We start from the raw sequence: 25648 nt of genomic DNA, 5'->3' as shown, positions 1-25648 counted from the left end.
CAGTTTTGAAACACCCATGGGTCCCTTAATAAATCACCCCTCTGTATATTCCATGAAAAAAGAGACATTCACAGGAAGGGGCATGACACAGGGACACAGTGAAAAGGCAGCCAAGCAGGTTTCCAGTCAGGGAAAATGCTGACATCTCTGACTTGTTTATCCTACATCTACATGCCATACTAATTGGAGCACAAAAAAACGACAGAAACAACCCAAATTGGTATTCAACAACAATTCTAACACAGATATGAAAGCGGAAGAATTTTAGCTGTATCCCAAAGGGAAAAAAAAAAAAGTAGGAACGAAAGAAACTGGATTATGAAGACAAGCATTGGAGCTGCCAAAGTTCACAGCTCTGCAAGATAAATGAGCTTTTACTATTGGAGTTCTGTTAAATATTACTTAAAGGTACCAAACGATAGAGCTGTGCCAAACGAGGTCAAATTTCCTGCACATTAGGTGACCATTTCCTGGAATATGTTTGTGTTGGAGCGACCGCTGCACACCCGAGACCTAATTATCAGCAGAATGCAATCCTGTTGAGACCAGGCAAGGGGTACCAGAGCAAGAGGAGAGGTGATGTTATATATGAGCCTCCTTAGATGGCCCACGGAGTGATGACAGTGTACTAAGCCAACGCAAAACACTTGCCTGCCAGAGAGATATTCTGCAGCGCTCTCAGCAAACAGATTACTTTTAATCCCACCAAGCATGTTCTGTGTCTCACAGTAACAGCATCTGATTTCAGTTCTAACATACATATGACTGGAGTCAGTATCTACCTTTGAATTTACTACAAAAGACTCTGTATAAAAGACTCTACGTTGTTACGTTTTATTCTGATTTAAAGGAAAAGTAACACAACATTTTTTTAAGTAAAAAAATCTATTCTACCCTGCCCCAAAAATTGCCCTATCCTGCAAACCATTTATTATTTTGTATGCTTTAGTACAAAATACCTGTTAAAACTTGGTGTCCGGTCATTTGAAGAAAGGTGATACGGTGATGCAGGGGAAGTATCGGGGGAAGCAGCCACTATGCGGCGATCGATTGATCGAGTCTAGCCTGACTCCTTCCTATACAGAAGCAAGGCTAGACTCGATCAATCGATCGCCGCATAGTGGCTGCTTCCCCTGCATCGCCGTATCACCTTTCTTCAAATGACCGGACACCAAGTTTTAACAGGTATTTTGTACTAAAGCATACAAAATAATAAATGGTTTGCAGGATAGGGCAATTATTGGGGCAGGGTAGAATAGATTTTTTTTACTTAAAAAATTTTAGTGTTACTTTTCCTTTACAGTGTTGCTTGGTATACAGTTAGTCTTAGCTGAGACTATTTTATATAGAGAGCAGCAGCTTTCCCCCATTACATAGATGGTGATCTTCTGTTGAAGGCTACAGATAGAAATGCAGTCAACTAAAGAAATCTGGGTTTGGTTTAAGTTAGGAATCAAAATAAAACTCACTGTCATCTCCAAGTTTGGAAGCGTGTTCATTTATCAGCTCTTCTCCGACTTCAATTACATGCTCACTGTTCCGATAGTTTTCTTCCCGCCAAGTTTTCATCTTATCCCGCATGTCTGAAAAGTGAGAGGGCATCACTATGTTGACAGAGATCTACATGGATTTATTCTTATGACAGTTGAGAAAGGTTAGTAATAGTAATTCAAAGAGAAATTTAGTGGCATGTTGGGACATCCATAAACTGGAGCAAATTGGCCAGACCTGATCATTGGCCCCGTTCATTGGGCCTACAGGGACCAGTCAGATAAAGGGGGATAACAATTATGGCTGAATAACTGACACGTCAATGTCTTTATATATTTCATTAAAATTCATTTTAAGGGTGTCCTGGCTACTTGCTGGACCTCAAAGGAGCTTGAACTGAAAATGTCCAAAACAACTGCTTGAAACAGCGAGTATTATGAAAAGTGATTTTCCCGAGTCTGAGAGGGGGAAGGTGATTTTACATGGGTCAAAGAGATGAATATAACTAAATCACCCATGTAACCTTCTTGGCTGCTGCTGGTAACTTTCACTTGATGATAACCAACTGGTGTCCACTGGGTCATCTGATCTTTTGAATATTATTTAGATCTTGTTTCCAAATGTATTAATTTTTATGACTTTGGAATGCTCTTTGGAATAATGGCACACAGGACAGTCTGTCTACCTATTAAGTTTAGCTGCCAAAATCCTTCCTTATTTCTCTTGAGTGCAAAATGCCCGACAGTGCCAATAATTGCCCTTTTCAGCCCAAACAGGGGTTTTAAATACATGCAGATAAGCAACTAGGTATTTATCCTGACCCTTTTTTAGTCTTAAAACCTGACAATGACCTTATCTAGTCTTAACTGGGTACTAAAAGGCACTGCCTGAGAGTAAATAATGATTTATTAAAGGAAATAAAGGAAGTTATTAAAATGATTCTAACAGTTCCCTGTTTTTACAAGAATAAGTGTGAATAATTAAAAAACTTACTGGCAATTTTCTTGCATAGTAAAGCCCCATAAAAAGCATTTTAATGGCAAGATCCTTTCCTCCATTTGGTCCAAAACACAGTGTTCCTCCTAAAATTTATTTTTTCATGGCTGCTTCAACCATAAACATGAGGGCATATTAAGAATAATACAAGTTGGAGACACCAGTTACATTGATGCTTCAGCCTATTGGAACTTTCCCTGACCCCCCAAAACCCACATCTCTACTGCTGCAGCGGCTTTGGTAGAAGGAATGATTAGCACAAACTGGTCAGCTGTATCAGGGGCCAGTTTACCTGCTGGTATGTTATTGAAGTGTGGGGGGAAATAGCTAGCAAGTATATTACAGGTATGGGACCCGTTATCCAGAATGCTGGGGACCTGGGCTTTTCCAGATAAGGGGTCTTTCCATAATTCCGATCTCCTACCATAAGTGTACTAAAAAATAATTTATACAGCAATTAAACCTAATAGGATTGTTTTGGCTCTAATGAGGATTAATTAGTTGGTATCAAGTACAGGTACTGTTTTATTATTACAGAGAAAAGGGAATCATTTAAACATGAAATAAACCCAATAGGGCTGTTCTGCCCCCAATAAGGGGTAATTATATCTTAGTTGGGATCAAGTACAGGTACTGTTTTATTATTACAGAGAAAAAGGGAATCATTTAAACATGAAATAAACCCAATAGGGCTGTTCTGCCCCCAATAAGGGGTAATTATATCTTAGTTGGGATCAAGTACAGGTACTGTTTTATTATTACAGAGAAAAGGGAATCATTTAACCATTAAATAAACCCAATAGGACTGTTCTGCCCCCAATAAGGGGTAATTATATCTTAGTTGGGTTCAAGTACAGGTACTGTTTTATTATTACAGAGAAAAAGGAAACCATTTTTAAAAATTTGAATTATTTGATTAAAATGGAGTCTATGGGAGCCTTTCCGTAATTGGAACATTCTCGATAATGGGTTTCCGGATAAGGAGTCCGATACCTGTATCATAATATTTTATTAATAAGTAATATAATATTATATAAATAAGATTTTTAAGGTTAACACAAACTACATTACATCCAGCTGAAAAAAAACTCATTTTGTGAGATTTTTTTTTTCACTATACAGAAAGTAAAACAAAATGTTATTTCTGTATGGTACACCAGTCAGATTGGTATCACTTTCATGTACCATGTTTATAAATCTTTAAGGCCAATACGGCTGGAAGACTAATTCTCACTGCATCAATGTATACATTGAAAAAGGAATAATTATATCTGCAAAAAAATACGACTGAGTCAAGAAACAAAATTATTTTCCAGACTAACCTTCCGGAACAAGTCTCCAACCAAATCCAAAAACTTTCATAAATCTGTCAGTGTTTCCACATTTTGATTTCTGTTAAAATATGGCCAAAACCACCTTTTGGGTAATATTTCCTATAAATGACTAAATACAAACGCTTTTTGACATGAAGATCCATGGAAATTCTAATTGGATCGTCTGAATATTAAGCTAGCAGGAAAGCATCAGAAAACTGGCAAGGGCTGCCATATATTGAAATATAATAAGCAGCCAAGGTTTCCTGTCTACTGATAACTTGGCACAGGCGAATATCCATCACACCAGTGTAAGCTAGCGAAGGTATTTACTACTTGTCACCCAAGTGCGGAATTAGTAATTTTGGTAATTCAAAGGGGAAAAGCAAGCCATTTTTTTTCATAAAGAATTATATCTAGGAGAAACAACTAGAAAAACACATTCTATCTAAAAGAATTCTGACGCCTTGTATGAGGCAGTTTATTTTACTTTTGGGTGCTAGTTTTGTGAACCATCTGTGCTGGACGGCAACTATTGTAAACTGCTGGGCTGAATAAGGAGTTTAACCCCCAGAGTACCAAAAAGCAGATTTTTTTTTTTAATAAAAAAGCATTTTTTTTTCATAGCCACCATGATCCTAAGAGAAGTTAATTAAGGAGGATATTAACAGATACATACAAGCACACAGGAAAAATATTTCATGGCTTGACAGAAGTCTGTAATTCCTATATCTTCCATAGCAAAAATTTCTTTTAATTTCATTTACTTAAACAGCAATTGGTGATTTTCACTTAACTGTGTCCCTTTATAGAGAAACTATGAGTCCTATATATTTGTTTTCTCTTTATGTAATACTGGACAAGCAAATGCAAATCAAAGTTCTTCATATTATTGGATATATTCCCTGAAAATGTATATTCCATTAATTGAGAAATGAAGGTGATAGTAACAGCAGCATCTTTGGGCCAGGATGATTTTTTTTTTTTAAATAGTCAATGGCAGTGCTGTCCAACTTCTGTGGTGCAGAGGGCTGGAATTTCGCTAGCATACATAGTGGAAGGCCGCTAATGGTAGCCAGTTTTGACCACTCCCCTTTTTAAACCACACCCATTTTATCACAATGGTAGTAGTGCAGTAAAAACCCAAATGCTTGGTCCTCACTGCAGGGATTTATATTATGTCATATTAAGACACACCCTTATGTATCCATATGCCTCCTCCCCTGTGGATAGCACAGCAACTCCCAGCACATAATTACACACTTTAGGGACCATTTAATGGCTATTTCCAACTGCTAACAAACTCCCAGAACAAGTTCACCTCCCACATGCAGCAAAGGGCAGGCAGAGTATGGCACACTGCCTGCCCTATGCTGCCTGTGTGTGCCATGCTCTGTCTTCTCTATGATGCCTGTGTGTGCCATACACACAGGCAGCATAGGACAGGCAGAACATACAGTGTTCAATGCTGGCACTGCTCCTACAGTCTGAGGTGTGAAGAGGTGAACAATGTGGGTGCTTACAGTCTGAGCCTGAGATGTGAACACTGCAGGGGGTGAACGATACAGAGAATAAAAGATGTGAACGGTATAAGGGATTATATGTTTAAACAATACAGGGGGATTACAGCCTGAATCTGAGGTGTGAACCATGCAGAGGGCCAGTTAATCTCAGTACTGATACCATTTAGATTTCAGTTGGCCAGCACTGGTCTATGGAGTAAAACAACCGTTCACATGCAGTGCTGAGACTATTTTATAAAACTCCACTGGGTGCAGATATTTAAAGAAGCAATATACAATGTGTTTAACTGTAAATTAAAATTACCTTATGCTGGTTATAGGTAGAGTGGTCTGTTCTCCACTCTGTTTTAAATAAAATATACCAAATTATTTATTTCATTTGATGCACTAAACAGCAGAGAAGAGTAAAAAAGTATCTTCAAAGCAATTGTTGGCGGAGGAGAAAGTTAATCAAATGACCTTTCTCAGTTGAGGGCAATGACATATGGGGAGATTTGTCGCTACCATGGCCGAAAATTCTCTAAACTCTAAAGCCGGACATACACACACCAATATTATCCTACGAAACCTTGTTTCGTACAATATTCGGTGCGTGTATGGTGGCTTGAAGAGGCGACCGATATCGTCAAAAGGCTGCGGATATACTCTTGCCTAGTATGGTTTTAAATCAAAGACAAGTTAAACCTACTTGGTTACCACATCAAAAACATTTTCAATGCAGTGAAAAGCGCTGTGTGGTCTTGTCCATATATGAATGTGGGAGATTCATTTATGGCATCAGTCGATAACAAATCCTATAAGGCTAGACACTATATAAATTGTAATAAAAAAAAGTACGATATTTGGTCACGTGCCAAAAGGGGGGTATGTGAATATTTTATCTGATATAAATATATATAAGGATACTAATCTCTCTAGGCATTTTCATTAACATTAACATTTTGGCACCCCCAAGTGACTTTGCCTTTCCTTCTCTTTTAAAGGAATTCTGTCATGACTGAAGTTCATCAGAGCACAGGCCACATGGTTGTGGCACCCTGGGAAATGAAGAAAATGGCTAGCCCCATGTGAAATTTTAAAATTAAATATAAAAAAAAACTTTTTGAAAAACAGATTAAAATGCAAGATTCTGCTGGAGAAGCTGTTTTGAAAAAAACATTTTCCCATGACAGTATTCCTTTAAGGTACAGGGTACTGAGAGAGTGAGGCATGGGAACAGAGGGAGTCTAGGTCCCTTCTTAAAAGAGTAGTTTTTTTGATCTTTAAATACTAGGTTACCTTTGGCCATGAATTCAGAATTTGATGTCTCATGCTATTATTAAGAATGGCTAAGTGTATAATAATATGATTGAATTTTTTATATCAGTGGCTCTATTTGATTTTCATATTTAGCATATACTTCAAAGAATGGGTACTGTCTCTTTAAGACAATTCCTGTTGTGAATGTAGCCCATGATAAAGTCCCTTTGGGCACGAAACACATAGGGCCATTGGAGATGTTCATTTTTTAATACCATAACCCTGGCTAATCTAATAAATCTCCCCCAGGGACTCCCCTCCTGGTGCGGGAAGCCCAGCACTAGCTTTTTTTTTTAAACTATTGTTTCCCCTATCTGGAGCGCGGCCTCTATTAGGCTGCACCTCTGGAGGCGGAAACAATATAAGGGTGATAGGTGCCCTTTAAATGCTCCGATAGCGATTACAAGTGTAGTATTTCTGTTGCAGCTCTCTCATTTACATGTTTATTGTTTTCATGTATCATGCCAATGTACAGACTGCACATTGCGCAGAAAAATCTATACAGGTATGGGAACTGTTATCCAGAATGCTCAGGACTGGGGGCTTTTCGGATAAAGGATCTTTCCGTAATTTGGATCTCCATACCTTAGGTCTGCTCAAAATCATTTATTGAATAAACCCAATAGGCTTGTTTTGTCTCCAATAAGGATTAATCATATCTTAGTTGGGATCAAGTACAGGTACTGTTTTATTATTACAGAGAAAAGGGAATCATTTAACCATTAAATAAACCCAATAGGGCTGTTCTGCCCCCAATAAGGGGTAATTATATCTTAGTTGGGATCAAGTACAGGTACTGTTTTATTATTACAGAGAAAAGGGAATCATTTAACCATTAAATAAACCCAATAGGGCTATTCTGCCCCCAATAAGGGGTAATTATATTTTAGTTGGGATCAAGTACAGGTACTGTTTTATTATTACAGAGAAAAGGGAATCATTTAACCATTAAATAAACCCAATAGGACTGTTCTGCCCCCAATAAGGGGTAATTATATCTTAGTTGGGATCAAGTACAGGTACTGTTTTATTATTACAGAGAAAAGGGAATCATTTAAAGGGGAAGGAAAGGCTAAGTCACTTGGGGGTGCTAAAAGGTTAAGCACCCCCAAGTGACTTGAATCGCTTACCTCGTACCCCGGGCTGGTGCCCCTGTTAACAGAAAACCGCACCAGCCTGGGGCAACGGGGGCGATGCGCTTCCTTCTTCCGCCTTCGTTTCGCTGCGACTCCGAGTCCGGCGCATGCGCAGTAGAGTGAAAAAGCCGACTTCTCTGTTAAAGTTCGGCTTTTCACTCTACTGTGCATGCGCGCACAGCGAAGAAGGAAGCGATCGCTGCTACCCCGGGCTGGTGCTGTTCTCTGCATACAGGGGCACCAGCCCGGGCTAGAAGGTAAGTGATTCAAGTCACTTGGGCGTGCCCCCAAGTGACTTAGCTTTTCCTTCTCCTTTAAACATGAAATAAACCCAATAGGACTGTTCTGCCCCCAATAAGGGGTAATTGTATCTTAGTTGGGATCAAGTACAGGTACTGTTTTATTATTACAGAGAAAAGGGAATTATTTAACCATGAAATAAACCCAATAGGGCTGTTCTGCCCCCAATAAGGGGTAATTATATCTTAGTTGGGATCAAGTACAGGTACTGTTTTATTATTACAGAGAAAAGGGAATTATTTAACCATAAAATAAACCCAATAGGGCTGTTCTGCCCCAATAAGGGGTAATTATATCTTAGTTGGGATCAAGTACAGGTACTGTTTTATTATTACAGAGAAAAGGGAATTATTTAACCATAAAATAAACCCAATAGGGCTGTTCTGCCCCAATAAGGGGTAATTATATCTTAGTTGGGATCAAGTACAGGTACTGTTTTATTATTACAGAGAAAAGGGAATTATTTAACCATAAAATAAACCCAATAGGGCTGTTCTGCCCCCAATAAGGGGTAATTATATCTTAGTTGGGATCAAGTACAAGGTACTGTTTTATTATTACAGAGAAAAGGGAATCATTTAACCATTAAATAAACTCAATAGGGCTGTTCTGCCCCAATAAGGGGTAATTATATCTTAGTTGGGATCAAGTACAGGTACTGTTTTATTATTACAGAGAAAAGGGAATCATTTAACCATGAAATAAACCCAATAGGGCTGTTCTGCCCCCAATAAGGGGTAATTATATCTTAGTTGGGATCAAGTTCAGGTACTGTTTTATTATTACAGAGAAAAGGGAATCATTTAACCATGAAATAAACCCAATAGGGCTGTTCTGCCCCCCAATAAGGGGTAATTATATCTTAGTTGGGATCAAGTTCAGGTACTGTTTTATTATTACAGAGAAAAGGGAATCATTTAACCATGAAATAAACCCAATAGGGCTGTTCTGCCCCCCAATAAGGGGTAATTATATCTTAGTTGGGATCAAGTACAGGTACTGTTTTATTATTACAGAGAAAAGTGAATTATTTGCTTATAATGGAGATGGCCTTCCCATGATTCGGAACTTTCTGGATAACGGGTTTCCGGATAAGGGATCCCATACCTGCATCTATATCAGTGCCCCATATACACGTGCCAGCTCTTACCTTCCCAGGTCACATCATACAGGTCGGACACCTTGGACATTTTCGTACCTGTAAGAACAGAAGACACAGTCATTTCCAGTTTCCCCAGCAATTTGTGTAAATCATACAGGCTTTCCCTTAGGTGTTTGTGCTGGTTGATTTGGCAGAAACACAGGATATTTTGCAACCAATCTTTTTCAAAAAACCCAAGGCACTAGATTGCACTCCCCTACAGCCTATACACAGAAATGAAAGGCTGAGGATTTTAGGATGTGCCTGCACATTCCACAAAGGAAATGGCATCTGCACTGAGTGAATGGGAATGGTCCCACTGGATTTAGTGAATGAAAGCTGCCTGGGCATACACTGGCACTGCTGAATGAACTCTCACTAGGGGAAAGTGACGTGCATTATACTGCCATACAAGTAGTATCGTACCGCCTAACAGTTCGGCTTCTTCCGGGACAGTGCCGATTATGTTTAACACAAATCCGGGACCCACACACTCGTTGACGTCTAACTCCCCGACCCCTTCCGCACCGCTAAGCCACTCGTAAGTCTCTTCTCGCGAGAATGTGACGTCACATGACACCTACAAATAAGCGCGGTGACGCAGCACGTAGCTTCCTTGTGGGAGGGGCGAGTGGGGACGCAATGTTACACAGGGACAGTGCTGGGGGCGGCTGCCCACTCACAACTGTTATCTTGTTTGCACCTATTATTTTGAGAGAGTTTTTGGTGCAATATCTCTTGCATTACTTTTGCAAAGATGAGGTTCATCTTTTAATATTTGGACCAAGTCCTTCATTTTTGGTTTCTTGAAGGGTGCAGGCAAAAGCTGTCACTGGAGTCTGTGTGCTTGCAATAATTCAGTCATTTTTCCAGTTCTACTTTGCAAGGTTAAGAAAGAGACCATTTTCCTGGTGGTCACCTGCAATATGTACCATTGCTTCTGCTCCAAATATTTAACCTAAAAAAAAAAAAAAACAATTAAAGGAGAACTATAACACTCCCAAACAATATAGGTCTCTATAAAAATATATTGCATAAACAAGCTCACATGTAAAACCCTGCTTCATCTAAATAAACCATTTTCATAAAATATACTTTTTTTTAGTAGTATGTGTTTTTGGGTAATCCTAAATAGAAAACTGCCATTTTAAGAATTAAGTGCCGCCCCCTGGGATCATAGGATTCACAGTGCACAGTGCACATCTGTTGGTTAAGTATTCATTCTGGGGGTATAGTTTTCTTTAACTTGTGCCAGCAAAAGACATTTTTTCCTACAACCATTAGGGTTACCACCCAGCTGGGAAATCGTGGGCAAGAATTACTCATTTCTAACACCCTACGAGTCCTTAACGTCATTAATCTTCTCCATTGATGGATTACCCCTTATAAGGTCACACCTGCCTATACTCTGCCTATTTTTCCTCCCCATGCAATGCCCCTGCCTGCTCCCCCGACCCCAAAGCTGGTATAATAGTAAAAAAAAAAAGTTGGCTACCCTAGCCACCATCAGAGCCTTTTCTCCCAATTTGACCAAAAGTTAAAGTGTTTTTGTGCACACAAGCGCCTGGTGAAGTTACATTATTATTGTTTTTCGTGCAAAGGCCAGGATTTCCACAACACGGAGACAAGACAAGGGCTAATTTAGGACAATTAGTCTATGGGTGAAAATAAGAAAAATCAGACAGTGGATGAAATTAACCAAAAGTAATTTTTGATTTTCAGGTTTTTTTTGTGTGTGGTGGCATAACAGGGTCTCGGTGTTTTAAATATACAGTCATTGGAGGGTCACAGTGTGTTTGAGCAAATAAAGGACAGATTTTTTCACAATTTTGGGACAAAATATCTAATTCAGGAGAAGATAATGGATTCAATTGATCAATCTAGAGTTTTTAGGAATTCTTTTATCGCCATGGGAAATCTCTCCCACTGCGTAATGGCCCACAAAGCACATTAAAATACCCACCTGTAGCTATTGGATTCACCACATATAAAACACTTTACATATGGCCATCCCGGGTAAGTAGACATTTTCATGCACAAACAGAACAGTTGGAGGGGGCCTGTAGTCACACATGTAAAGACAGGCTTCAGTTCCCTATAAGGACAGGCAAGCTGTGAGCATGGTCTCCTCTTCCTTCTTCGCGCACTTGCGCAGTAGAGTGAATGGTGGAACTTTAACAAAAAAGTTGACTTTTCACTCTACTGCGGTGCGCCAGCCCAGGGATTTTGACGACAGAAGGAAGAGAAAACGTTTGCTGCAGGAACTCCCTGGGCTGGTGCGGTTTTCTTTTAACGGACACCAGCCCAGAGTAAAAGTTAAGCGATTAAAGCCACTTGGGGGTGCCTAACATTTGGGCACCCCCCAAGTGACTTAGCCTTTCCTTCTCCTTTAATAAATCAGCACGAAAACACAACTTTTAAAAGCACATTCCTTCTATATTTAAAAGAGTGTAATGCACTGACACATTACACTCTAAAGCTTACCCAAGAAGTAGGCTAGAAATGCTGTACATTATGTTTTGAGATTTCCCAACCCTGTTATACAGGTATGGGATCCCTTATCTGGAAACCTGTTATCCAGAAAGCTCAGAATTACGGAAAGCCCGTCTCCCATAGACTCCATTTCAATCAAATAGTTCAGAATTTTCAAAATGATTTCCCTTTTCTCTGTAGTAATAAAACAGAGCCTTGTAATTGATCCCAACTAAGATATAAATAATCCTTATTGGATGCAAAACAATCATTCTGGATAACAGGTCCTATACCTGTAGTTCATTAGGACTGGCCTTTTGCCTAGTTCCCAAACTAATAGGCATATTAGGGAATCATGTTCCCCAGTTATACCCCAATGTTCCATACCAATCTGGCCTGTTTTTAGATTTCCTTTATTATTTTCTGTTATTTATATACTACTGACACATTTACACAGATAAGTCACTAACATCAGTCCCTGCCCTAGTGGAGCATACAGTCTAAAGTCCCTATCCTATTTACACACACTTTGGTAAATTTAATCAAAAGCCAGTTAACCTGTCTTTATGTTTTTGGAGCGTGGGAGGAAACCAAAGTGGGCATGTATTGGGTTACTTTTATTCAAAGCCTCATTAAAATTAAGAATCAGAACAGTTACTTTTTGAGTCAGGAGATATATTTTGTTTGGATCACCAGCTAGAATAAGTTTTCCAAATACTCCTATAGTGAAAGGAAGTCAGTTCTGGAAACCAGGATCTCCTGGGCAATGGTGGAATAATCACAATAATAGTTGCCCAACCTTACTTATCACCATCTGTATTAGAGGAAATAAAGGCTGGAAATTAGTTGAATATTCCAATGGATTGAAAATTTATCCAGAAACGTGGGGTTGTCCTTTTGGGAGATGGACCACAACCTCTTGTATTTTGAGTTCTTCTTGGTAGTTATCTGAGGATTCCCCACTTCTGTGTAATCTGTGTGAGAGATGCAATGGGAAAGAGCGTTATTTGGTGTATTTCCACCAGTGTTAAGGTGGGATACAAATGGCCCATGGTAAAATACCTGGTTTTACAGCAAGTAATGCTGTTTTGGAGTAAATCTCATTTAAGGTTTGATTTGGCCAGCTGTAGGGAGCTGCCTGATTAGGCTGCAGGTGAGCAGCCAATAAAAGGGGTTGTGTGATTTACAGAGTTGGAGTTGGAATTGAACGCTGACGTGTGAAGGTCACTCTCAGAGCAGGGCACAGAGCAGGAGGGCTGCCTGTGTGAGGAACTCCCAGAGGAGCTGGGGGTGCCACCTGCCACTGCCAGGAAGCAGAGGGAGTGCTGACCGAACGGATGAGTGCTGGGAGGGCTCGGCAAGGCTTAGTGTGAAGAGTGTGGAAATAACCCTGGAAGGTGATAACCCTGAAGAAGGGACATCTCAAAACCCTGAACTGTTTACTGAACTGTCTTTATGTCTCTGTTGGGAAGAATGGGCCCTTAATAAACCTGAGATTTGCCTGAAGACTTGGTGTCCCTGTCTCTATGCTCCAGATCCTCTGCATGCCTGCCTGCCTACCATTGCTAATTCCCCCAAAATTGCGTGTACAGGCATTCAGCATGTCACATCTGATTGAACACTAATGAGTTTGGAGACCATTCTCCTGGCATAATTATGCTCCTTCCCAGCTGATCCACCAGGATATTGTCTGAGCTCTTGATGTAATTTTCTGAAATTTGACATAAATTCAACTGGGACCAAACCATGCTCTCGTCAAGATGATAGAACCATGTCCTACCTTGATAATTTATTTAAGACACTACTGTGAGGTTGTCTGTCGGAATCAGCATATTTTTTTTATTGTTGAATGAAGTCCTGAAAGCTCTGTGTGCCTTCAAAACTCCTTTCAGATCTCTGTAGTTTGATGACCTGCTTTTGTCTTTTTGTAACCACAATCCTTGGTGTTGTATTGTGAGGTCAGGTTGGACAACATCTGATTGAGAAAGTAATGGAGCAAGCCAACAGGCATCTGTAAATTGCAAACACTCTCATTTACCATAAATATTTATATAATTTTGCTGTATGTCATTTATTAGTTGCCGCAATATTGTGTTGCAGCAGTTCTCACTTCCAAAACACTTTTATGTCTATGATTTTTTTTCTGGAAACAGTTCCTAGAGATCCTATCTTGTGTTCTTTATTCCAAACACATGTTGTGAGAGGTAAATATTAGTTCTTCTTATTTGAGGTTTGCCATAATTGCTTTACACAAACCAATGCATAAAGCCACAGACAAACTTTAATAGTTGAAGGTTTTGTTAAATATTTTACTCTTTGCACTGCCTGAGAGAATACAATATCAGCACACTCTAGGGAACTGAATTCTAATTTAACATTTTTTTTTACCCTGGTTCTGGGAAAACAAAAAACCTTTAGAGTTCCAAACATGGAATATTTAGCTGGCATCCTTTGGATACTTCATTTTATATTGTAGATGGTTTGATGATTGCTGATTAAAGTTTGTGGATACTAGACAAAAGTCATTTAATACAGCCAATGCAAAAATATTATCATGACAAACGAAAAGTAAAACAATTTTGGCAGCCTACAGTCATGTTCAAATGTTTGGGCCTCTTGGTCTAATTAAATGTTTTGTTCGTTTTCTGTTTGAAAAATAGTAACCTCTGTAAAGAGCAAACAGATTTCAAGTTTTAATGCACAATTAATATTTTGTTTCCGAAAGACAAAATATAACATGTAGCATGTGCAAAAGTTTGCACACTTTTTTTTTAATAAGGTCTAAGTACCGAATTGACTTTTAAGCCTTGATGAATATAAGTCAAATTAAGTCCTGCAACCTCTTTGGGTGTTGTGCTTGCACTCAAAAGCCACCTCTAAACATCGGAATGAGGATCTGAAAATAAAGATAATTAACAGTGAAAGAATGAAACAAGATATCAAAAAGCTTCCTGCTTGCATTTTCAAATTTCAGAAATTGTATCAATAATGTTATCTGTTGTATATATTATGCTGCGTGGGTGAGGCAGCCGGTAGCTTTACTGGTAACAAGAAGTGTGGAGTCTGCTAGGTATCTCCAAATCTTGGAAGCAGCGAGGAAACTGAAGCTGAGTAAAAAGTTGGATATTACAACAAGACAATGATCCAAAACATGCATCAAAATGAACAATAAACTGTTTCAAGAAACACAAGATTAAGGTTTTGGAATGACCTTCACAGTCCCTAGACTTTTATATTATTGAAAATCTGTGGGTAGATCTCAGACATGAAAGATTACCTAGGGAAATGTCTAAACTAGAAGCAATCTGCAAGGAAGAGTGGGAAAAAATTCCTAAAGCAAGAACAGAACGACTGTTGGCTACAAGAAACGTTTGTAGACTGTGATTTCTGCCAAAGTTGGTGTTACTATGTACTGAAAGGATGCCCAAACTTTTGCACATGCCACATTTTATGTTCAATTTTTTTTCCAGTCTGTTAAATCTGGCAAATTCATAGTACGTAGTGCACAGAAATTTGCAGAAATATATAATGTTTGAGTCTCTTGCAGAGGCTGTGTTAACTTCTTTTCACTCAAAAAAGCACAATTAACTTGGGTGAACAAACTCTTGAACACATATATATGCCAAAATATTCCCGTCATGTGGAGGTGTATAATTTGGCCCATATCTTAAAGATTAGAGAATGGATTTCAGGAGCAAAAGGAGAATTAGCTTTTATCCTTTAGCTTGTATGTTCAACCCATACATAACATTACTGTTGTAGAGCTTTCTTTATTATTGCAGGCAGATGCAATTACCCAAGTAGCCTTACACAACATTTGCTTACCATGACACAAGTACTTACTATTCTAATAGGAGATAGGCCCAAGGTTTACTGGAGAGAAATGATATAACAGCCCCTGACCTTGCTTTGTTCTTTGGCTTCCGAGTAAATATTAATCTACAGTTGTTAATAAAAGCTTAAAATGTTGCTCTCTCTTCTGCAAACCCCTCAGGTAAGGGATCTAAGGTTGATGGACCTGTGAAGAAGCATGTTCACTGACCCATTGAGGGAAAACTCATGGACCCCAGGAGCAAGAGTGAAGGGTGGATTCTCAAGAACATGCTGGTTATGTAGATACAATCTGAACAGCCTTCATCAGATTCTGAACAGCTTAAATTAAAGGAGAATGCAAGTCAAAATTTAGAAAGCATACTGCCCAATAGTCCTCCTATTGTTTAGTAAAAACGCCACACTTTTGGCTCACCTAATCAAATATTTATCAAATATTTACTCAATCACATTTTCTATCTGTTTTCTTAAACAGGCAGCCATCTTTAAAAAGGTATTCTCCCTTCCTTTCCCTCCTTGCTTCATACTGCACATGTATTTCATTCCCCCCCGCCCCCCCCGGCAGATCCGCTTCTGATTTGCTGGTGGGCTTGTGTAGCTCAAAACAGGAGACAGGATCAAGTTACACACATGTGCATTGCTACTGAAGGCTACAGGAAGGGGAGAGAGATTTCAGTGGTAGACAGCAAAGAGCCCAGAACGAATACATGTAAGTGGCCAAACCAAGAATACAATGCAGATCCAACAAACAGGCCAAGTTCACAACAGGTGCAGTCAAGAAGGACTAAGTATAATTCTGGTTAGCTACAATTACTCTGCCAGGAAAATTAAGTTTGTCTAAGTGTATTGTGCATGCACATCAAAGCACACAAGCAACACACAACACAAACATCATGACATATGCATGCACAAGTTCTAGTAAGTATGCAAATGCATGCAATGCAAACCAGTGTTGCAGCAACCTAGATCGCACTTGATCCACTATTCTTTTCACCTGGGCCTCTAGTTTGAATAATTCTATTGCTGCCTGGTTATGCCCTGATCTACCCAGTCCTGACCCGTATCTGCCCAAACCACACTTTTTTAGTGGAATGCCATGACCCTTTCGAGGCAGTCTGACCCCCTGACTTGAACTGGCCCGATGACAGGACTCATGCCTTTCCATCATTTGTAGTTGTTTCCCTTTTACGCTTTAGCAAATGTGTCAGCTGCTTATACTGGATGTTGTTTTTGACCCTTACAAACCAGAATAGTGAAATGAAATAAATAAACTCCTTACTTCTGTGTAAATGAATGCCTTTATTCTGTATTAATGTAGTTTTTAACAGTTTAATAGCTTTTTAAAATAAAACACAGATGTTGTTGTGCACAATCTAAGCCTCTATCCTTCGCCTATCTTTTACAGAGATGCCACCGAGCTTCTCCTTGGAAACAGATAAACTCATTGTAAAGAGGGAATTAGCCCTAGCATCTAATTTATGCTTCCAAACAAAGTGGCTTATGTAAGGTCTCTTTTAATGTACGCTTCAGTGATCAGCAGGCTTTAAATCCAAAAAGCTGCAAAGTTTTTGTAAATATATGATCAGATTTTCCTAGTAACCAAAACACTGTTTAACCACAAAAAATAATCAAACTCCATGCTTCTTACAAAAAATATTCCCTGAGGGCTCCAAACACAGTGAGGGTTCTAACATGGAGCTGAACAACTGGCTGGACTGTTCACAGTTTTGACGTCAGTTAAGTTTCCTTGTATCTTACTTAGTTATCTCTTTTATAGAGAAAACAACTCAAGCATTTTAGAATAAGTAAACTTTTTTTTTAATCTCTAAAATGACCCAGTACAGCCCCCAGAATAACAGACCTTCCTCTCTGCATCCAGATATATTTTGTTTCTCTATTACAACCAGTTCAACTACAGCTCCTTTACTGACTTCCTTGTCTAGCGTGATGCTCCTCCCCCTTTTGCTTTATGAGCCCTAAATTCTCTGTCTATGATGACCTTAAATAGTTGCCTACTGCACATGCCTGATTGATTTTATTTGGAACGGAGACAGTCGGCATGTCCAGCAGGCACCTCTTTGAGGTTTTCATAGTCAAAGAGAGAAGGAGTGCTCAGACAGCAAAAGGGGGTGGTGTTTATCGCTAGACAAGGAAAGGAGCTGTAGGTGAACTGGTTGTAATAGAAAAACAAAATAAATATAATATAAATAAAATCAGGTAAGCATTTAGTAGTGTTCTTAAAATGATCTATTCAATCTATTCAATTCTTATTAAAGAATAAAAACATAAAAAGTCAACAGAAAATACCCAGCAATTAATGCTGGTGATGTTCTATAGAATCAATGGGAATAGTTTTAAGCAATTTTATTTAAGAAAGTTTATAAGAAAAGGTTGTATGTAACTATTTATGCATATGTTTGACCTCCCCCCATGTCGTTCTCCCACCTGTCACCCTATCCCAGACAGCTTCTATTGCAGGTACATTGGAAACTCAAAACCCTATCACTAACACATTGTATAATCCAGTCCATATGCAGTTCATATGTTAAAGTATATCTAAAATATGCTGTTAATCTGAGGCAGGAATATCGAATTCTAGCACAGGTACCATGATTAAGTAATATGCTTAGTTGTGCTTGATTCCAGGGGCTTTTGATCAACCCCAGATTATGCAAACAAATCATGAAAGAAATGTACCCTGATTGCTGGTAAAAGATATATTAGAAATACACTGACTTGGAAATAAAAGAATATGTATTTCACAAAACCATCCATTAGTGCTATTTCCCTGTTTGCTTATAATGTACAAAAGAGCCACAGACTGCTGTGAAAGTACATACAGTGCCTGAACATCTTGTAAGAGACATTCATTAACTGTCTCATAGCAAAGCCAAGTGAACCATCTTGTTTGTTAACCATCTAAGATATGGCATATCATTTGAGAGGAGATTTAAAAAGGAGATTTATATGTTTTGAAAGAAATGAACTAAAAATACTAAATTATTGTATGTAATCCTTTAAAGACTCTTATCACACTGGCAGATATTAACTTTTGCCTTAAGCTATGATTTCAACATGGTGTGGGTGCCACTCACTGATCACTCTGTCTATTCATTAACTGCTATAAACTGGCTGTATTTGATTATATTTATATAGAACCACAATGTTAGGGGTATAGTTGCCTTTACATTAACATTTAGTATTTACATATCAGTGATCCCCAACCAGTGGCTCGGGGGCAATATGTTGCTCCCCAATCCCTTGGATGTTGCTCTCAGTGCCCCCAAACCAGGTAGTTATTTTTGAATTCCTGACTTGTTTGAATAAAAACAAGATTTCCTACCAAATAAAGCCCCTGTAAGCTGATAGTGTGCATAGAGGCTGCCTAATAGCCATTCACAGCCCTTATTTGGCACCTCCATGAACTTTTATGGTGCTTTCCAAGTCTTTTCACATTTGACTGTGGCTCACGAGTAAGAAAGGTTGGGGACCCCTGTTATATATGGACCCATTGTAAGCTCATCTTCATTTTTTTAAATATAGACCTTCCTGCTTCCTATTCTGCCTCATTCCAGCTGCAAAATCTTTCAGAATATACTGGTTGTCAGCACTACTGACCTTGGCAGCTGAAAACCAATCATGAAACTTATTGCCTTATTTTAACTATTTTTATTGAGTTTCCAAGGCCCCAGGAGGCCAGAGAAAGAAAAAACAGAATAAACATTAGGAAAACAGGTTACAGGTTATCAGATAAAGTATTTGTTATTTTGTACTGAGTTTTTTATATGTTCATACTTCTCTATTAATGACCTATTCATATTCTATTCTGACTTCCAACTGCTTTCTAGCTGCTAGGTTAATAAAGTCCTGTCCACCAGAATTTCTACTGGACTGAGGCACAGTAGCTGGGAAGACTCTAAAGGGAAGGCATATCTTCCACAGAATGCATTATGATACAGAGTTAATGTGCAGAATAACAGGGGCTGTTTTCCCTGGGGCTGCAAACACCAATACAGGTGATGGGGTTGATGAATCATGATCTATAGTGGGGCTGTGAGTGAGTTTCTGTCTAGTAGGAACTAGAAAGTTGGTGATGAGCTTGTGCAGTTTTGGAAGAGCAAAGAAGAAAAGTCCTAAAGTGATGACTAAGGAACTGCCAAAAACAGGTTTCTGAGGTATTCAAGCAGCCAGTTTACTAGTTTATTTTCCTTTAGTATATTGTGTAAACTAAAAATAGCTGTTTGTAGAAAACCCTACTGTGAATAAAGCAGGCAAATACCTGATTGAAGTTACGCTGGGTGTCGCCATCTTTTCCTTTGAAAACACTATTGTCACTTCTTCAGTTTCAGCAGTGTCAATACATACAAACCTTACCCAATACAACTTATCTCCATTGTACCCAATTGTAAGACACTGGGGTATACCAGTCCACCACCATAGCAAATCAATATTGACTTAGTTACCCCCTGATCTAAAGTAATAAATATCACCCCTCGATATAAAAATATGGCATTTATAATAGTTAGATTTAAAAAATGAATTTTCTCAACCCTATACCCAAATATGGTGTAAAGGGGGAGTGGCCCCTCCACTATATAGGGGCACATTTACTAAAATCCGTTTATTTCTGGGCTTAAAACACGATATGGTATAAATTCGTAGTAACCACGATAATTTCTGATGTTCTAAAATCTCTCGACAATGCTTTAATCATTCGTAAGAAAATATCGCAATTGCATTCCGAAAAGTTTGTTAACGCCACAAAAACCTTTCTGGGTTTGAAGCCTTCCATGCCTGGCTTTGGAAGCCTTCCATAGGACTCAATGGTACTTGACAGATCACACCTGGCGAAAAGATAGTCCCGAGGAAAGTTCAGAAAATTCCGAAATGCTTGTATTCTTTGTGCAAAGTACAATTTTTTCGTGGAATTTAACAAACTTTTCGCATACATTCCGAAATGTTCTATAAGTTAGAAAAAATACGAAATTATCTCAAAATTGTTTAGTAAATGGGCCCCATAATGTAGCATATATAAGGCACAATGCGTAATATACATGCTAGAACCATCTGTCCATGAAAATATTTTACCCATGAAATTATTTCACTTGAACATTTGTTGTTACTGCTGAAGTCTACAAAAATAGCCTAACAACAGTTTTATAATAATATAATAGCTTTCTGCTCTTTTTTTTCCTATCCCTGCACATTCCCTGCTTTTCTTTGGATTCCATCACGGCTCTTAATGTTCTGTCAAACGTAATGAATTGCGGGTTAGTCAGAAATGGGAGAAGCGGCTGATGTAAGCCCTGCATGTCAGCTATAATCACTTTAAATCTCTTATTGCAGTTTTGATTCAAAGACTTCCAAGAGCTTATTGGGACATTCAGAAATGTATCAGAAATTTGAATATGAAAAGATTTATATTTATTAACATTCATTCTTTTTGGTGCACGGCCATCCTGTGACTAATCTAGTCCAAACCCAATCCCTGCTGTCAATTCATAAGTGTGTATCCTAAAGGCAAAAAAAGATCATATGTCTTTATTATCTAAAGTCTGCGCACCAATGCCCTTTACTCATATGCAGAATCTGCTTTAGATAGACTTAACACATGGTGCTTTTGCATTTTGAAGACCCATACACCTGTGAAGTGTTTTTTTGGGGGGGTCATTGAACATGTTTCATGTACAGTTGTGCTTTTCAGAAAGGTGCTATATACTTCTGTAAAATAACCAGACAATTATGTTATGTGAATACACAGGTGTAAGAGGCAATAAGCTGTTTGGTTGTAGAGCTTTTCTAAATGGCAGATGGGTGATGAATAGTATTCAACACAAATAGTATTTTTCTGGAGGTTAAAGGAGAACTGTCATATCTGGAAACGCCCAACCAAAATGTAGAGGATGTTTTTTTACAATTAGGTTTCAATATTCTTTTTTATAGCTTATAGTATGTAATATTAAAGCGCTTGTAGCATGAAAGGGTTTATTATTATTGACTACAATGGAACCCATTACCTGCATATACTAAATAGCATATACCAAATATACCAAATAGCTATGGCAGGCATTAAGTAAAGGGCTTCCATGTGTCTATCAGTGCCCCCTTTTAATGCAAAATGTTGCCTACAGAGCTACACACCAATGCCCAAGGTGCTACTGCTAAGTGCATGGGCCAAAATCTGTATACCAAATAGCACTCTTGCCACTGGGGCACATCATAATGCCTCTGAGGACATACATATAAAGTATAAAACATATTGGACCACTGTTATATTCTCATTTTTATAAACTTTTCTCATAAGTTCCCGGTGTCTGTGAATCCTTCCTTCTGCCTTCCTGCCCAATAGCTTTTGGGCATTATTTCCTGGTTATCACCATACTTCCCATGCAGAGGGAAGACACATGGGGGATGGAAGCAGGCTGCACGCACGCAGTGGAATGGCTAAAAACCAGGGGACAGTGAGTAAGAGACTATTGTATTATAAAAATAAGATCCTTCAAGTGGGATGAAGCAAACCAACAGAACAGGGCACTGTTTATTGGGCAATTCAAGAAACTTGTTTTGGTAAGTAGAACTTAGACCATAGGGGTTGAGTTTTGCTTTAATGGTACCTAAATATTGCGGGACATTTTATAATATTGTTATAATGATGTTTTCGTGGATAATTTAATATGGTGCATTTATATTTTGGAAGCTCACAATGAACTCATCTTGGCATCATGGCCATTGTTCAATGCAATAACAAGCAATCAATATGAGGATTCATTATTCCAGACCAGCTGAAAGCACAATTGTTCTGGGATTTTGAGTCCCATAGAAAGGTGTGGACATAGCCTTGCTTTGGAGGGCCATTTCTGGACTAATAAGCACCAGCATTTGAAGGCAACAGTGGCGATTTGAGGTACTCCACCACCGACAAATTTCACCATGTGACCCATGTTTCATAAGCCTAAGTCTCCTTTCCTCTTTTCTGGCTTCTCTGTTGGCTGAAATACATTGGCAAAGAGTGCCCCTTGTGTGCGGTAGCCTTTCATGATCTGATTACACTTCCCTATGCCAGCTTAAATTTAAGTTGCCCATTTTTTCCATAACTATTCTACAAAACATTACAGACTCTTTTCAGGCACAAATGCAACTTTATGTTTTGATGATTTGATGATAATTCCCACTTCATTATTACTTATTACAACACTGTAACCAAACACACATTGAGTAAATAAAACATTATCTTTGTGTTGGATTCAGATCATGCCTTAGAGAGCGAAAAAGAAAGAAATATAAAATTAAAAAGGCGTCAATACAGAAATGATCACTGGGTAAAGTTGTGATATATAGAAACCATACTGTGAGCAAAATTGCTTTTTTGAAATAGAAATATCTCTCTTAATCTTGTAATAAACATAATAAATCTATAAGTCCTGTCATGTTTTGGCCCTATAAATTTGATTACACTTTCTTTTTAAATTTGCAATGGTGTATCTGTTGAAGGCTGTTTTATCTTCCCCAACAGAGAAAAAGAACATATTTTCTCACCAAAACCATCCATGGATGAAGTTTCAGCAGCATCATATTCTTCTCGATGCGTAATTAGAAAACCTGACTATTGTCAACATAGCGTTAGCCAGAAACCATTCCGTGGGAAATTAAAATTCTTTTTATATTTTGGGAATACATTTTTCTAGACGTCTCAGATATTGTAGAAATTAGCGGCGGTGCCACCAGAGATTCTAATTTACAGACGGACTTAGCCTTTTTTTCTTATTTATTAACTGGTATTATGTATCTGGATTCATAAAAGTTGAGTCGTTTCAGTTATTAACACTAGATAACATTACATCTTCTCGAATAAAGAAAAAATGCTTTGTATAAAAATCTATAATTTGGAAAAGTTGAGCACAAGGTCTGCAGATCTTTTACTCCACAACTTTGAATTATTATCCTTTATTTGTGTAGTAACAACATATTGCTTGTTGCTGTACAAAGTATATTCAGTCATTCAGTCGCTGCCCCAGTGGAGCTCACAATCTAATTTTCCTACCACAGACACATATACACATATCGGGTTCAGTTACAGCAGAAGCCAATTAACCTCCCAGTATGTTTTTAGACTGTGGTGGGAAAGTGGAGTGTTTAAAGGAAACCCATGTAAGCATAGAAACAAGATACAAACTCAACACAGACTGTGAAAACCTAAAGCTAGAATGATTATAGGAGGATAATAGATTATGGATGTTAAAATGATTGCAGAGGTTAATAGCACCTTATCAGTGATTTAATAGAGAGAAAGCTAATATTACTGATTATTCTGCACACTCCCAGAAGGCCATCCTCTCCCTTGGTAGAGGTGGAGAGAAAGAACCTTCTGATACAAACCATATAGAAAGTGACCATTAATGGAATAAACTCAAAGCTTGCTATGTTAGTCAAGGAACAAAATAACTGCCCCTCCCTTAGGTTCAGTGAGACCTCCTCATGTCTCTCTGTCCTGTTGTCCTAGCAGTGAGTTTGTCCTTGTAATAACATCTGTATAAGAGCTCATTGCAAGTTCCTCTTCATAGTATTTTGTAGAATAGAATAAATTATGTAACTGGGTTTTTACATTATCTCACATCATCTTGCTTAGTCTTGTTATCATAATCTGTTTATAAACTTTGTAAGGTCTTTTTAAAAAAAGACTCTATTTGAAGGATATCATTTTATAAAATCACCCACAACATGTAGGCAATTATGAATGAAGTATACCTGATATCAGTCTAGATCTTTTTGCAAATGACTGGTAGACATGTCCTAATGGTCCTTCCATTAAACACAGTAGGATGTGAGTAACCAATCATAGCTTGCTCGGACACACAAAATATAAACTGTACTTCCCTGTCACGTCTACCTAGCTGCTGATTGGCTGCCATTCTATAGTGCAAATTGTTGAGAGCTGCAGACTCTGGCAAAGCCTAGGAAATCAGCCAGCAGGAAGTGGAATAGCTACTAGTAGGTGCCCCCAACCTTTGTCTACGTAATGCATGTAATTCAGGCTGCCTTGTGTTTACCAAAGCTGCACCCTGCAGAGTGCATCTGGCCCCCATACAGAAGAGTTCTTTGAATAAGCACTAAGGGGCACCCTCTTTGATTTTACTTGCTTACCTGCTCCTCTTCTTTACAAAAGCCCAGGGAACTGATCGAGGAGCACCATGCCGCCATCTTGTTCTGGTGAACCAGACATCTTCTGCTCCTTTTAAATCTGGAAGCATGTGCAGTCCAGAAACTGGCAAAGAAGTTCTATATTTTTTTGAAGAGGGGCATTTGTCCAAGGAAGCAGGTAAGTGACTAGAGTCACTGGGGGTGCTAACAACTAGGCACCCCCAGTGATTTCAACTTCCCTTCTCTTTTAAAACTCATTAAAATGCCTTTTTAGTCGTTCATGTGATTCTATTAAAATGTTTGGGAAGAAGTAAGCACAGAGAGTATAGATTCCTATTTCATTCAAGTGGAACAAGCTGCCTATATACCGATCCTTTGCCTTAGGGGGGGAAATGAAACCCCCTGTTTTATTGGTGCCATGACTATCCACATCCTGTTGCTACAGATGTTATTAGCTATATTTGATTTAAATTTGCTTTATATATTTCGTAGGAATGTATTTTCTCCTAAGTCCAAGTTCATATGTGAAAGCATTTTTTTGAGTAAATTCTGGTACCGCGTATATACAATCCTTTCATAATCTCTGACAGGGAATTACTGACATGATATCTAATGTTCATTTCATAAAGAAACTTGTTTACAGTAATTCCATTGCTCGGAATGCCTGCCAGTAAATAGCTATCAAAGTATCAGTAACCAAATTCAACACACACCTCAGGTCATATGCAAAATGAGCTTAGCGTTCTCAGACTATTACTTTACTAGATGTTTACAAATTAGAAATTCCCCACAAAAGCTTTCTTTGTTCCCGACTGGCAATGCAAGAGCAAGAATAGATGGGAAGTAGTTAGTCCAAAAGAAAATAAGGGTGAAAATGAAACCATATTTTACACGGTAGGTGAAGGCAATTTTTTTGTTAATTTATAAAACTGTTGTGTTTTGTTCTGTTGTTGCTTTTTTCTTATCTTCTCTGAACATCTTCACTGAAATTTTGAAATGATTTTATAA

The 25648-nt window shown here is 38.4% G+C and overlaps 1 protein-coding gene across 1 annotated transcript in view; it reads right to left on the bottom strand.

Annotated features, from left to right (window-relative positions):
* The window catches only part of emc2 (ER membrane protein complex subunit 2), a 39763-nt gene extending 30052 nt beyond the window's left edge, over positions 1-9711 (bottom strand). The window contains exons 1-3 of the mRNA NM_001011398.1: positions 9626-9711; positions 9209-9256; positions 1470-1583 (exon numbers count right to left, since the gene is read on the bottom strand). Coding sequence (NP_001011398.1) covers positions 1470-1583; positions 9209-9248 — 154 coding nt within the window. The 5' untranslated portion in view covers positions 9249-9256; positions 9626-9711. The remainder of the gene's footprint in view (positions 1-1469; positions 1584-9208; positions 9257-9625) is intronic.
* Between the last annotated feature and the right edge of the window lie 15937 nt (positions 9712-25648).

This window comes from Xenopus tropicalis, chromosome 6 (genome assembly GCF_000004195.4).
Source record: "Xenopus tropicalis strain Nigerian chromosome 6, UCB_Xtro_10.0, whole genome shotgun sequence".
In the NCBI taxonomy this organism is placed as follows: Eukaryota; Metazoa; Chordata; class Amphibia; order Anura; family Pipidae; genus Xenopus; species Xenopus tropicalis.
This window is presented reverse-complemented; position numbering and strand designations above follow the sequence as displayed.